We start from the raw sequence: 13,222 nt of genomic DNA, 5'->3' as shown, positions 1-13,222 counted from the left end.
AGAGGTCACATTAGACTCTATATAACTGGGAAGTTGTTGTTTTTCCATTTCCCGTTGCTAAAACTGGAGAGGCCAGCATTCTCTCTGGCCCAGACACTGCAAAGATGCCAACTTTTACCCTCAGAGCTAAGAGGTCCTGTTAATTCTGTATACTTCTAAATTCCTTACAAGCATGAATGTGGACTTAACTCTTCTGCCCTCTCCCAGAGCATAGCCCTTGACTTGTACCCTCTACACTTTATCCAGTATCCCCATTCTGTCTCACCTTCTTCCTGTCTTGGAGGCCTTGGAAGGAAGACATACCTGTCCATATTGGGTGCAATAGGTCTCAGGTTTGGTCAATCCACAGGTAGATGAGGCTCGAAGAAGCTGAGTCCTTCCAATGAGCAAGTCCCCCACAGGTGGATAACAGGCCCCTCGGGAGCAGGCTTGCTGGGCACACAGGAAGCCAGGCAAGGCTGAAATTACAAAGGAATATTGAAGTGTGTGCAGAAGATGAAATTCCAGCTGGTCGCTCCAATATTCTCTCCTTAGGAGATGACATCAACAAAACTGGGTCCTTTCTTCACTGGTGTCAATGTGATGACTACAGTCCTGACTCAGGGAGGTAAAGGAGCTGATTTCATCTCCTATGACCCAAACTTTAAAAGGAGGGGAGAGCTGGGGATTGTAACACAGCTAACAGTGCATGAAGCCCTAGGGTCAGTGCTCAGTAATGCATAACCAACTATGGAGCTTTTGGTGATGTGCACCTATAATCCCAGAATTGAGGAGCCAGAGGCAATAGGATCAAGAATTCAATATTATCCTCAGCTACATAAGGAATGCAAGGCCAGCCTGGGTTACATGAGACCATATACATGTATGAAAAGTTCACACTATATTTTTAGTAAAAAAAAAAAAAAAAAAAAAAAAAAAAAAAAAAAAAGAAAGGGGGAGCATTTCAGTATCCAGCAGTGATCCTAACACATGACCGGTGCCATCTACATGTGGCTTTAGAATCAATCTGGAGACATACACTGAGCCATGTAAACTCTGTGTCAACTCTTGGGGCCTGTGTAGTGCCCGGATGAGGCTGTTGGCTGAGCCATTGGTGGAATATGGAGAAAGTACGTCATTTCCACTTTGTCTGCACAGCTGACCGACTGAGCCATTACCAGAAAGCAAGCAGCCAGAGTTTCAGAACAAAGGCTCTGGGGAAAGCTTGAGAGTGAGAGATGGGGACTCAGGAAACCACACATCACCCTTGGGTGAGGACAAGAAGACCCAGGGAGCCTTCTGAGAGAGTCAGAGGAGCCTCTTCCTCCTGAACTACAGAGAGATGGGAGGAAGGAAAGGATGCTTACCAAGCCACAGGAGGAAAAATGCTGTCATCCTGAGCCAGTGCAGGTCCTCAGAGGGGTCGCCTAGAACAAAGCAAAGCATCCTGGATGGTCAAGCTCCCTCCCCACCCTTTCTTCATTGTGCTAGACCACTGTCCTCACCAGGTCCTCATCCTGGATCTTCACAAAGACACTTTGGAGCAGTGGGCACATTTGTAGCCAATGGCAAGAACCTGCGAGGGAGCCCTGGGGAAATCCCAGGATCAGCTTCCTCTTCTGAACTGTGTGGAAACATGGGGACTGTGCAGGAGGAGGGAGGACATCCCATTGCAGCAGATAACTAAAGGGAGGTCTAAGGCTTTGTTTCTGCAGAGGGGGGGGGGGGGGACAGGCTTCTCAGGGCTTCAAACCAGGCTTAGGTACAAGCCAAAAGCACCCAAGCCAAAGGTGCTGAAAGTCTAGAGGCAGGTCATTTCCTGAGTTGACAGGGTCTCCAGGATTACAAGGCTACAGTGCAGGTGAAGCTGTGGTAGCCACAATTCTAGGAAAACCAGGCTGCAGGAATGCTATGGGAAGAAGAGAGATCTTTAAAAGCCACCTGGGGTGCCTTGGGGAGAGGTGAGGTGGCACTGTGGGAAAACATGGGTGCTGTGGGGAGGGGGGAGGTGCTGTGGGGAGAGGTAGGGTGCTGTGGGGAAAGGTGGGGTGCCGTGGGGAGAGGTGGGGTGCTGTGGGGAAAGGTGGGGTGCCGTGGGGAGAGGTGGGGTGCTGTGGGGAGAGGTGGGGTGCTGTGGGGAGAGGTGGACCCGACAGTTTTAAGAAAAGTAAGAGCATCTCAAAGCATCTCCCGTTCTGAACAAAAGCACAGAAGGCAGCTGGAAACAGTGCAGGAGGCAGGCCCACTTCAGAGGCATGCACCACCCTTCCTCCACTGGTCAGCCTAATGACATCCAAGCAGCTGGGGAAGAAAGATGGATGGTGGTCAGGCAGAGGGGAACCAGCAGCCTTTCTGCCATTACATCCCAATGCTTCGATGGATGTCCTTCCTACAGAGCAGTCGGGAACCCAAGCTGGGACTGTGGCCTGAGGTCTCAGGGCCACTGAGGGTCAAAGACAGAAAGCATCCCTGACATTTCGCAGTACTCTCTGCACTCATGCCCCAGCTGAAAACCCACCAAGAATGAGGCTGAGCAGAGCCCGGCCATGACCATTCCTCCCACCTTGCCTTCGTACTAAGCCCAGATTTTAGCTGCTTTCTTCTAAGTCGCCAGCAGCTTATCAGCCATGAAAAGCAGTTCAAACAGCCGCAGACGTTTACCCAGGTGTTCTCAGGTGAGCTCCCAGAGGAGTGCTGCATGGGCCCTGCAATCGGCCTTGGCCCCAGACCTGCTCCATCCACCCCCACAGGACAGGTAAGGCGGAAAACCTACCTCACCCTGAGCTCCTATGCTCCCCTGCCTTTCTCCAGATCCCTCTCGGAGAGCTCCCTGGGAATGTGGGGTCCCCTCTCTTGGCTCCACAGTTTTAAACAACAGCCTCACCTCTGGAGACTCCCTGGCTGGGTGTAGCCCCACTGCTGGCGGCCTCAGGAATCTGGCAGCTGCCACGCCCATCTGATGTCACTGCACCCCCACCCTCAGGACAGGACTAGGCAAGTGGGTTGGTCTTGGAGGCTTCCTGCCCTTAGGTGTCTAGAGGGCTGGAAGGTGCTGGAAACAGACAGCAACAGGGGCTTCAGAAATGGGGGGGGGGGGTGTTGTCCTTGGGGCAGGGAAATTTGGCACCTTCCCAAGTCTAGTAGGTGTCAGCTTCCTCTTAAGTCCCAGACTACCCTGGATAGAAGACCAACCGGGCAGGTGACACACAGCATATAGTGGATCGTGTTAGGGTTTGGGCATGTCACTGGGCTGGACAGTAGACCCAAATATTCAGAACCCTGGAAAGCACCATAATCATCCCAAAGAAAAAATGTGGAAAATCCCAAGTTCCAGGGAAGTTTGGGGGGCGGGGGAAGAATGCCCTTAAAAGCTCAGGAAGTGGACAAAGCCCAGTTTTCCCACAGAAGTTGAACAGAGCAGCCTGCATTCTGAGCCTCACGCTCCCTTGGCACTGCTGGCAAGGAGCCCCAGGACAGGTAACTGCCTGTGAGTCACTGTCCCAGCTGCTCCTGAGCCCCACCCTCCTGGGCAGGAATGCCAGCCTGCAGGGCCAGGAAATAGACCTGACCAGGGGTGGGAGAAGGCTGAGGCACAGCTAGGCTACTAAAGCCAAGGCAGGCTTCCCCTGGCACCAGCCAGGCCCAGGAACATAGTCCCTTTGTGGGGTCTCATGGGCTCCAGCCACTAAGTGCAGAAGCAGGACCAGGAGGAAAGAATACTTCCCCTTCAGGTTGGGTCAGAGAGCATCTCAGCAAACCTGGAAAGTCATGGATCCTGTCCTGGTCCTGAAGACACTGATTTTTTTTTTTAACACACTTTCCTCAAAGTCACAATTTGAAGGAGACTCTCTTTTTCTGAGTCAGGGTTCCACATACCCTAGGCTGGCATTAAAGTCACTAAAAAAGTCAACAAGGACCGTGATTTTCTGATTCTCCTGCCTCCACCTCCCAAGTGCAAGGATTACAGGTATGCACACCATGCACAGTGTACATTATGCTGAGCACAGAACCGAGGACTTCATTTGTGCTGGATCAGGCACTCTACCGCTGAGATCCATCCCCAGCCATAAGCAAGACTCTGCAATGTCCCTATTCCAGTGTGCCAATGTTTCCTTTAAATTAGAGGGATACACCTGAGATCCCTTAAAGGGAAAAGTAGAATGTTCTGTGGACTGAACTGGATATGTCTTACCCTGAGCTTCACATGTAGATGAAGCTCAGATGGAGAAATCCTGAAGTTAGCAAACAGACAAGGGGCTGTTTAGAGGCATAGCCAATGCTCCAGCAAGGGGATAGGGACAGCATTCTGATTAAGTCTGGTTTAATTCTGCAAAGTGAGGACACACAGCTTCCATCATCAGTCCTTGAGGGGCACAGTGAGACCCCTATCAGTTCTGGCAGGGAAGGGTCACCTTTGATAGCTTGGGTTTTGAGAACCCACCTCCATCACTTGGTCTATTTCATTTCCACTGCCCAAGTCTAGACTCCAGGAAATCTCCCCTTAACCAGCGGATGTGACAAAGAGCTCAATAATAATTAGTTCAGCCTGCAGAAAAGCTTAGGTGTGGAAGCCCTGATCTCGGAGGAGGGGCAGGGAAGAGGGATAGGCTGCACTGTGAATGGCTGGTCCCTATAAACTCCCCTTTTCCCCCCTTTTCCCCTCCACACACCTTTCTGAGCCCAGAAGCCCAGGTAAATAAGCATTTGGTGTCTCAGCCTTTGCAAGCTGGGGCAGGTCCCAGGTTTGGCTTCATAGGAGACAAACATCAGCTGCTCTGCAAAGGCCTCCCACACAGAAATGTTCTAGAAGCTGTTTCAGCAGCTCTCAAGTGTAGCCCACTCTTCCAGGACACCAACCATTCCAAAGTGTCCCCCTGCCAGCCCCCCCCCCCAGAATTCAGGTCACTTGCCACAGGCTTTAGAACATCAGAGCCCAATATGTCCAGAGATTAACAGTGTAAAGCAGAGCCCGCAGCTCCATGAAGCTGCCCTGGACCACCAAGCTGTTAGAACTTTTGCTCAGGAAAGTGAAGCTATCCTGGACTGACTGGTTTGGTTTTACATCCATACCAGCAAATACCTATTAGCAAATTCTGCTGGTTCTGTGTCCAAAAGTAACCAGACCTCCACCTCCACCCCCAGCTGCCATCCTGGCTGAGCCACTCTGCCCAACACTACCAAATGCAGGAGGTCTCCAAGATCTGTGCTGACTACTGCTCAACTCCCTACCTCTCAAGGCCAAAGTCAAAGCCAAAGTTCAGGCAGTCTTTGAGGTCCTCTGTGGTCAGACCCCACCCCACCCCCCAAATTGCTTCTCCATTCCTATCCCTTCCCCTCCCTGCTCTTGTCTCAGTAGTATAGCCTCCTCGATAGGCCTTCAAACTTCAAAGTCTGCCTCTGACCTATAACCTTTGTCCCAGCTGCTCTGGCTGCTTTGGGAGGCTCATCCCTTGGACACCTGAAAACTGTCTCTCATCATTTTCAAGCCTTTCTTCCAATCCTGAGTCCCAAATGAGGTTTACTCCGACCACCACATTAAAAATTACAGCCATCTTCCCTGTCTGGTGTCTGCTCCCAACCTCACTTGCCCAATGCTGTTAGTAGTTTTATTTATTTATTTTTTTTACTTATTATTTATTTTTTAAGTTTTTTTTTTTTTTACTTTGTGTGTGTGTGTGTGTGATCTTCTGACCAACTACCTAAGTTTTTCAAGGTCTCCTGTAGCCTAAGCCTGCCTTGAACTTGATTTGTAGCTGAGGATGGCCTTGAAAATCCTTTCTTGCTCCTGCACTTCCTATGTGCTGGGATGACAGATGTGCACAAACATTCCTGGTTTATGTGGTGCTGGGGTCAAGTTCAGGTTTTCACAAGTGCTAGGCAAGCACTCTGAGCTATAGCCTCAGCACCCCACCCCACCCCCAGACTTCCTTATTGGTGATATTCATTTTACACCCACCACAGGAGCATTGTATCTGAAGAGACACGGGTTCCTATCTACTTTGTTCATTATTTTTCCTCCAAGCACATGGGACATCATAGGAAGGAGCTGGGTGTTGGTAGAATAGATTTATGCTGACATGGAACTGGCTCAGTTTTCTGAACTTCCCAGGCTTATTTCACATCACTGCATCCTCAAACGCCAGGGTGCCCAGGCTTGTGGTCTCCAGAATGGGTTCTTGCCCATGAACGTTCTGTATTGCTGGCATCAGTGGGGGCTCTCCTTTTGAAACACCTACTCCAGATTGCCAAAATGAAGCTATATTGATAAGGGTGTCATCTCAGTTGCCTGCTCATCAGACTCCCTTGGCAATGATTCTGTTGAATGACATTGGAAGTCGATGTCCCCATTATCCATCTGTTGGGCTCAAATCATGTAGGTTGCCAGGGAGACCAGCTAGGATCTGTTCCATGAGCAATCACAACAGAGTGAAGAAAGAAGGAAGAAAGGGAGGGAGAGATTAAAAGACAACAAGAGTGTGATTCCAGCTCTGACCCTCGGCTGTCAGAGCACAGGGCACCTGATGACTAAGCATGGCACCACTAAAGTACAATGAGTCATGGTTGAATCCTTGTCTACCAGGCAGGATGGGCTCCAGTGATGGTTATGAGAGTTTACACTGTGAGTAAGCCTAGTGTGGTCCTGCATACCAGTTATCCAGACAGTGGTCAAGACATGTGGGGTGGGGGTGTCCTGGTAAATTGCTGAGCACAGATCTCTCCTAAGGTCCAACAGTTATAGAACAAGACTTTGAGGTCACATTTCTCCTGCACCCTCATCTACCCAAGCTGTTTGCCTGGAAGCCAGCCCCACATACTAGTTAGGTTCTGAGGTGTTGGAGAAGTCAGAAAGTCAATCTGAAATAACCACAGTTAACCTTCCTGCATGCTGTCAGAGGACCTGGGGCACTATGGTAAGCCCCTTCCATGCATTAACCCATTCAACACCTATCACAGCACAGATACTTAGCTTCGCAGATAAAGAAAACAAGGTCTATTTGTAATAATGTGGTCCCAGCTGGTGGGCAGTGGTTGGAACCTTTACTGTTTATTTAGGCACCCACAATTTTAACTACTACCAAAGGTTACAGACATGCAATGTGGCCCAAGAACCTTCCCTCCATTCTTGCTGATCCTCTTGTCTTCAGTTCTCCTAGACCTGGTGAAGATTCAGTAGTTCAAAAATTGCCTTTAGGAGTTAGGGAGATGGCTCAGTCAGAAAAGTGCTTGTCATACAAAGATGAGGACCTGTGTTAGAGTCCAAGAACTCACACTTTAAAAAGAAAGTCAGGCAAGATAGGATGTACTATCAATCCCAGCATTGAAAAGACAGAAAGCCATGAAACGTTGGAGCTAGCTGGCCAGCCCAGCTGGATCAGAGAGTTCCAGGTTCAGTGAAAGGCCCCATCTCAAAAAAACGAGGTAAATCATACCTAAAGAATAGCAAGGTTGTCCTCTTTGACACACACACACACACACACACACACACACACACACACACACATGCATACACATGCAAAGTGTACACATAGATAGACACACAAACATGCACGCACGCAAACACACCTTCTCTTTGCTCCAACCTTGAAGCATTCATATTGGTTGTGGATCCTGGATGCTGCTGCTGTGGACACATCACTAATAGACACTGGAAGTTTTCCCAACTGCCAGCTCCTCACACAAGTAACAAGTTGCTGCCTAGGAAGCTCTTCCTAGAGGTCCAGCACATACCTGCCTTGTGGTGCCCTGCACCACCTAGGAGCTCGTGAGGTCAGAGGCATGCAAGGGAGAAAGGGAAGACAGAGCAGGTGACTAGGTAGGCATCAAGCTGACAAGGCTCACCTGGGTATAAGCCACCTGGGTGGCTCCCTCACCCCCAAAGAACAGGGAAGGAAGATGGATGCTTTGATGTCAGCTCCTGGATATCACTCTCTGGGTGTCTCTCTGTCTCTCTCTCTGTCTCTCTGTGTCTGTCTCTGTCTGTCTGTCTGTCTCTCTCTCACTCTCTCTCTCTCTCTCGTGTGTGTGTGTGTGTGTGTGTGTGTGTGTGTGTGTGTGTGTGTGTGTGTATGCATTCCCCCAAATAGCTCAGAAATATAAAAGGTTCACTCCAAGGAAACGTGAAGCCTGAGTGGGTGTTGTGGGGAGTGAGCTAGCACATGTTGGCTTCTAACTATCTGGCTTCCAGGGGAACTAGAATAACTGGTACGTTCCTGCCATGTCCATTTTCCCCAATATCCCCAATGCCCTCATTTGATAGCTGACCCATCACCTTGCCCCTGATTCACCCTTCTATCCACTCAGCCGTTGACCTCTGGGAATTAGGTTCTTGGGAACTAAGTCGATCCCTGTGAACTATAGACTCGCTGCACAGACCTAGCTGTGTCTAGCCATGGCCCAGACCCACCAAGGTGAGAACTGGACACTCTTCGGAAAGGACAGCAGGCAGCCCCGTTGGCAGCTCTGCGTAGCTGAGGAAGGAACAGCGAGGTATTGCATGAATAGAACATTAGCAGCTGGAGATCTTCCCCCCACACTACATAAGACTGCCCACAGGACTGTACGTCTTCATATGATCTGTGAAGGTGTGCAAGAGACAAGCTTAAGCGTCTAGTGTTTAATCTAGCATTTTTGAAGGCTGACTGTGGAAGAGTAAGCACCCTGTGTCTAAGGAGGAAGGAGCAGGGTATGCCTGGGCTGTCTGGAAGCAACACCATGTAGCACATAAATGAGCACCTCCTGCAGTGCCCGTGGCTGTACACAGGTCTATGTATAGACTTGACCTGGCTCCACCCTGCTACTCAACCATGGAAACGCTCAGAGCTAGAGTATAGAGCTGCAGTAGAACATGTACTTAGCAAGCACAAGGCTCGAAGTTCAGTCACCAGCCCACAGAGAGGCCTTGGCCAAGCCCCGCTAAGGGCTAGGTTAATCACATGGGACTAAAAGAATTGGTTTGCACTGAGGCTACCCACTTGGAGTTACTTAAAGACCTGAAAATGTTACACAAAGGCCACCCCAGGCCTCGCTGCACGCGTCAACACTTCGGAGGTGGGAAATGTTGTTGTTGTTTAGCTTTTTGAATTGTATTTTTATTTTCAATTTTGTGTCCGTGTGCACATATGAGTGTAGGTATCTGAGAGGTTCAGAAGAGGGTGTCAAGCACTCTGGGAGCTGGAGTTACAGGCAGTTATGAGCTGCCCAGCGTGGGTGCTGGGAACAGAACTGTGTGCTCTGCAAGAGCAGAATGTGCACCTAACCACTGACCCACCCTGCCAGGCCCTGGAAAACTACCAGTTTTAACAGCTCCCTAGAGAACTGTGAGGTGTAGCCAAACATGGGAACACTGAAGCCCCCTCAATTCTAGGAAGCCCTGTTTTACAGTTTTCAAGACATCATATAGACAGACTCAAAAGAGAAAGACCAAATCAAAGTTGGCGTGGGAAGATCTGAGGTTGAACTCTCTCCCACCCAGCAGCTCTGAGGCAGTGGAGGACACCTCTCTTTTCCCGGGGTCTCCATATTCCCGGGGCTGCTGAGGATCTGCCTGGTTTTATTCTCTAAGTTCATTTGTTTTTGTTTGTTTGTTTGTTTGTTTGAATAACTTTAGGGACTTCTTATGAGGTCTGGTGGCTTAGGATAACAGCTTAAAACCTGAGGGTACTATCTCCCCTTTGTAGGGTATTTCCTGGCATCTGGGACTTTCTAGTGGCTACCCCCAGTTCCCCACACCCCACTACTACACACCTCCTTTCAATTCCCTGACCCTCTGTACTTCTCCATCCCCTGTCTCCTCCCACACCTGATCCTACCTCCTTTTTTCCCCTCTCCCTTGTCTCTCTCTCTTCCAGGTCCTTCCCTCTCTCTACCTCCCATGATTATTTTGTTCTCCCTCCTAAGCAGGACTGAAGTATCCACACTTTGGCCTTCCTTCTTCTTGAGCTTCATATGGTCTGTGAGTTGTATCATGGGTATTCCAAGCTTTGGGGCTAACATCCACTTATCATTGAGTGCATACCACATGTGTCCTTTTGTGACTGGGGCTACTTCACTCAGGATATTTTTTAGATCCATCCATTTGCCTGCAAATTTCATGGAATCATTGTTTTTAATAGCTGAGTAGACTAAGCCACCAGGAAAAGAATACACGTGGAAGGACCCATGGATCCAGCTACATATGTAGCAGAAGATTGCCTTATCTGGCATCAGTGGGAGGAGAGGCTTGGTGCTCCAGCATAGGGGGATGCTAGGGTGGTAAGGCAGGAGTGGGTGTGTGGGTGGAGAGCATCCTCATAGAGGCAGTGGGAAGGGGATGGAATAGGGGCTTGCAGAGGGGAAACCAGGAAGGAGGACAATATTTGAAATGTAAATAAATAATATAACCAATAAGAAAAAAAAAACCTGAGGTTAAGGGAGAGGTGAAAGAAGAGGAAAAGAGGTAAGAAGGTAGGATTCATGTTCTACAGGAGGTTGGTGCTTACCAGCTGGGTGATATCAGACACTGTGGGGTACACCAAGAAGTCTTCTCCTATAGTGGCAACCATGAGGAGTTCACCCCTCAGAGCCTGTGAAATAAAGAGAAGCAGCCTGGGTCTATGTCCTGATATGTCAGATGCTGTGCCTTGATCTTCAATCATCAAAGGTAGCAAAACACACATTACCATCTAAGTCACCTACCAAAAGAGCCTGGCTGCTCTCCCTCACCCCAAAACGGTTATCTATGTGCTCCAAGATTCTTTCCAGACTGGGCTGAATCAGAGGTCAGAAAGGCCCTGGGAGTAGGGCTGAGAGGAGGGCCTTGGCTTCTAGCCTTCCAGGTCAGGACTAGACAAAGGGCAGAGGCAAGAGTGGGAATGAATAGCGGACTACAAGCTAGGCTCATTATTTGGCCTTCACAGTGCGGTGGTTGTATTGTTTTGTATGTAATATATATGATATACTATCTTCTATATTAAATAATTACTATATAACTTTTAGAAAAAAGAGTGGGAATGATTACAAACACAGAAGGTAGAGGAACAAGTGTGGACGTGACAAATGTTTGCTTTGGTTTTACAGTTTTCAAGAGATCATATAGACAGAATCAAAAGAGAAAGATGGAATCAAAGTTGGCGTGGGAAGACCTGAGGTTGAACTCTCTCCCACCCAGCAGCTCTGAGGCAGTGGAGGACACCTCTCTTTTCCTGGGGCCTCCATATTCCCAGGGCTGCTGAGGCTCTGCCTGGTTTTATTCTTTAGGTTTGTTTGTTCTTGTTTGTTTGTTTGTTTGTTTGAATACTTTAGGGACTTCTTGTGAGGTCCTGTTAAGTGCTGAGGCAGGGACAAATGTACACAAAACCAACTCAATTCAAGCAAAAGTGAATATACTCAGAAAATGGAGAAATCAACGTTAAGACTTCCATGTCTCTATGTGTTCTCACATAACTGCTGCAGGCAACAGATCTGGGGAGGAGAGTCCCAAGTCACCTCTGCTGAGCCCCTCTCTCCCCACTTGCTGCATTGCACGGACTTCCTTCCACTTAGTCTCCAGGTTCACAGTTGGTGCTGTGGGTTTTCCAGAAGGTTGTGAATTTTGTAAGATCTGAGCTTCCCTTCTTAGGTTTTGTTTCTGGGCTGATAGAGACTCATTATATCTGCAGAGCCCTTGACACGCTTCCTGGGTAAACATGGGAACCAATGAGAGTGTACAGAAAGAAAACAGGGAGGGATGCCAGAAGCAAGACTCCTAAGGACTGGCTGCTGTGTGGAGACTAAAGGGGAGCCAGCCCTTCTGCAGCTAGGTTCAGGGAACTATGACTCCCTTCACCCAGAGCTGCCTCTCCCCTGCAACTCTTCCACCTGATTCTGAATTTTCCTGTCATTAGCTGAGAAAACCACATCACCATCAGCTGGTGTTGTTAGTTGTCTGTGTGTGTTTGTGTTTATGACCCCACTGTTACATCTGTCTTTTCATGGGTGATCTCTCCACTGAGAGACCACAGGTCCTCTGTAACTCATATTGCCAGCAAACATGGGAAACTCAAATGCCTAGACCTCAGGTAAATAAAGAATGTGCTGGCCATAGAAGTAAGCCCCAAACACCACATGTGACACATTTATAGTAGAGTGTTCACAGCTTCTCAGAAATTCTAATTGTACTGAGCTTCTTGCCTTTTTATTTTTTGCAGAACCCAGCAACCTCACATGTGGTGGGGATCTTCACCCATTTCCAACTTCCAGGTTGTTCCTGACCTGGTCACCTTCTTGTAGAATATGCCCCATCTGCTAAAGTAGGATGCTTAGACATGCTGGAGGGCCCAATGCCTCAACATCATGGGGGCATCCTCTGGGCTGTTTCTTCTATCATGGCCCATACCAGTGCAAGACCAAGAGCCAAGTCAGCAGCAGAGGGAAGCCTGACCCTCCTTGAAGCACATAAGTATGCCTCCTGGCATTATAAATTCAACCTATCCCTCCAGTTAAGAACTTCAGAAGAAATAGCTATCTATTTCCCTGGGATAATAGGAAACAACAGGACTGAGGGTACAACTCAGTGGTAATGAAGGTCCTGGATTCAAGCTGAGTATTAGTCTGTTGTAGGCCCAGTGCTTCATGAGGTCATTGCCACATTCCTCTAGGCTGGATCTTTTTTTTTTTTTTTTTTTTTTTTTTTTTTTTGATTTTTCGAAACAGGGTTTCTCTGTGTAGCTCTGGCTGTCCTGGAACTCACTCTGTAGACCAGGCTGGCCTCGAACTCAGAAACCCACCTACCTCTGCCTCCCAAGTGCTGGGATTAAAGGCGTGCCCCACCATGCCCGGCCTAGGCTGGATCTTTAGGGAGGCACTGCCATCCTCCTACAGATTGCCCAAATTGAGGAGCTAGACTATGACATGCTAAGACAGTTAGTTACATAGGATCTCAACATCTTAATATTTTTATTTGCATTTCACATGAAATAACAGGCAAAATGGTAAGGGGAGGGGACCCTTTGCTTCACAAGGCCACCAGGAGACTTTAGCCACCTGTGGCTGCTCCATTCAGGATAAGTGATGTCTTAGTATGGTTTCTGCTTGTTGAGGCTTGGTCTGTTGCTCTGTATTGTAATGCTAAGTGTCAGTCCCCAAGACTTGGTTGCCCCAGAAACAAGAATGTCTACACATAGACCCTAGTGAAGCTATGCAACCTGGACACCAAGTTAGTTTTGACTGGTGAATAAAGATGCCTACAACCTATAGCTGGGAAAAACTGAGATAGGCCTTGGTGTTT

The 13,222-nt window shown here is 48.7% G+C and overlaps 1 protein-coding gene across 4 annotated transcripts in view; it reads right to left on the bottom strand.

The window, feature by feature from the left end:
- Lamb3 (laminin, beta 3) overlaps positions 1-10,541 on the bottom strand; it is a 49,526-nt gene extending 38,985 nt beyond the window's left edge. Inside the window, exons 1-3 of one of the 4 annotated variants that reach the window (XM_006497233.2) lie at positions 10,458-10,541; positions 1,347-1,406; positions 304-458 (exon numbers count right to left, since the gene is read on the bottom strand). In XM_006497233.2, the coding sequence (XP_006497296.1) occupies positions 304-458; positions 1,347-1,374 (183 nt within the window). In that variant the 5' untranslated portion in view covers positions 1,375-1,406; positions 10,458-10,541. Of the gene's footprint in view, positions 1-303; positions 459-1,346; positions 1,407-2,542; positions 2,652-2,752; positions 2,946-10,457 lie in introns of those variants that run through there. The other 3 variants (XM_006497232.1, NM_008484.2, NM_001277928.1) reach the window with 3 other exon arrangements.
- Positions 10,542-13,222: the final 2,681 nt, after the last annotated feature.

Source organism: Mus musculus, chromosome 1, assembly GCF_000001635.26.
Source record: "Mus musculus strain C57BL/6J chromosome 1, GRCm38.p6 C57BL/6J".
NCBI classification, from domain to species: Eukaryota; Metazoa; Chordata; class Mammalia; order Rodentia; family Muridae; genus Mus; species Mus musculus.
Note: the sequence above shows the minus strand (reverse complement) of the source record. Positions and strands in the feature narration are given on the sequence as shown.